Source organism: Priapulus caudatus, unplaced genomic scaffold (genome assembly GCF_000485595.1).
Source record: "Priapulus caudatus unplaced genomic scaffold, Priapulus_caudatus-5.0.1 Scaffold28, whole genome shotgun sequence".
NCBI classification, from domain to species: Eukaryota; Metazoa; Priapulida; class Priapulimorpha; order Priapulimorphida; family Priapulidae; genus Priapulus; species Priapulus caudatus.
The window spans coordinates 823,866-825,596 of NW_014577089.1; the positions used below are offsets into that span (position 1 = coordinate 823,866).

At 40.7% G+C, this 1,731-nt stretch overlaps 1 protein-coding gene across 1 annotated transcript in view; it reads left to right on the top strand.

The window, feature by feature from the left end:
• Nucleotides 1-1,131: 1,131 nt before the first annotated feature.
• Nucleotides 1,132-1,731, top strand: part of LOC106815060 — a 4,465-nt gene continuing 3,865 nt past the window's right edge. Inside the window, exon 1 of the mRNA XM_014819490.1 lies at nt 1,132-1,346. Within this exon, the coding sequence (XP_014674976.1) occupies nt 1,230-1,346 (117 nt within the window). The 5' untranslated portion in view covers nt 1,132-1,229. The remainder of the gene's footprint in view (nt 1,347-1,731) is intronic.

The window sequence follows — 1,731 nt, forward strand, 5'->3', positions numbered from 1 at the left end:
TTCGTGTGTTCTTTTGTCGCTTGCATCACAACTCGACTGGACCAGACAATGTATAGCAATACTGATAAACGTCACCTGGCTAAATATTCAAACCGAAATTGGGTACATTATTGGGTATATACCACGACATATCTCTAATGACGTCATCAATCCGACATGGAAACGTATAATGAAACAAACTGATAAGATGTGCAGCATGATCGTTCACTTTCCATAAAACGAATTTCGATACTTTATTTTACATTGTTTTTTTTATCATTTAAGATATTTATCACACCCCTGGAGCTATCCTGCCTTATACTGATCCATACTGGTGCGCATGTGATGGGCAATCCTGCAGACTAGCAAAGGCACACGCAAAGAAACGCGAGCAACTAAGCCAAACACAAGTCCGCGTTCAGACATCTTTTAATATGCTATAGCGTGTCGCCATGTCAGATACAATATATCAAGAAATGATTATTGCTAATTCACGCATGCACGCACAGCGTAAACACATGCACGCACGCCCGCATGGCCGCACGACCGCACACGCGCACATACTCATGCACTCTTACACACACGAGTATGTATACGCGCACGGACATACATGTACACAAACACTCACACACAACATGTACACGACAAACACAGATAGCCCATATATTATTACCATTATAATAACATAATGATAGCCCATAATAATTGTAAGCCACATATATGATTCGTTATGGCTGACAATGCACAATAGTAACCAAGCAACAGTACACGTCATATATATATATATATATATATTACATATTGTTGTCAGAGCCTTTGTTGCGTAACCCGTTATTAATCCGCTAACCCTGACAGATAACCCTCATAAATTTATCGTGTTCATTGCAAAGCTCATGACAGTATTCAATTCTGTATAGGTATGTATCATCCTACGTAAGGAAGGGGTTCTTTCTCGTTGTCAATTTAGTTCTGCTTGTACGCTAGCAAAATTGTACTCGTTTAGTCAAGACAGATGGCGCGAGCGACTATCTATCTACAATATCTACGCGTTTCTACTAGTTGCTAGCTGTTGTTCTATTTACACAATGGTGACATTACTCACATTAGTAAGCAAAACAAGAAGCCGCAAACTAGTTACAGTTCACAACGACAATAAGAGACTATAACTATTAACACGTGGCAGATTTGATCAGTTAGAATGTTGCGTAAAGCGATTAATAACACGAACTTCGTATTCAGCAGGAATAACGATGTCGATCCCGGTTCATTCCATGCGCATGTCCAATTATGGGTTAAAGATCCGAAGTCCAGAGGAAGTCAAGCTCCAGCACAGAGAGATGGTGGAGGTGCGACTACTAGCGAATACTTTCTTGGGGCTTATTTGACTGTATATTATATTTTTATAATATTGTTTGCTGCGGTGTTTCAAGTATTTAGCTTGAAATTTAATATATTTTTTTTGGCAATATGGTTTTCATTCCTGCTCTGTCACATCGTTATCTTCCGTAAGCTAAAATACACGCGCGCCGCAAATGCACACGTATATATACGTTACGTATACGAGGACGCACGCACGCACGCACACATACACAAACAGGCATAGACACACAGACACACAGACACACTCACACACACACACACACACACACACACACACACACACACACACACACACACACACACACACACACACACACACACACACACACACACACACACACACACACACACACACACACACACACACACACA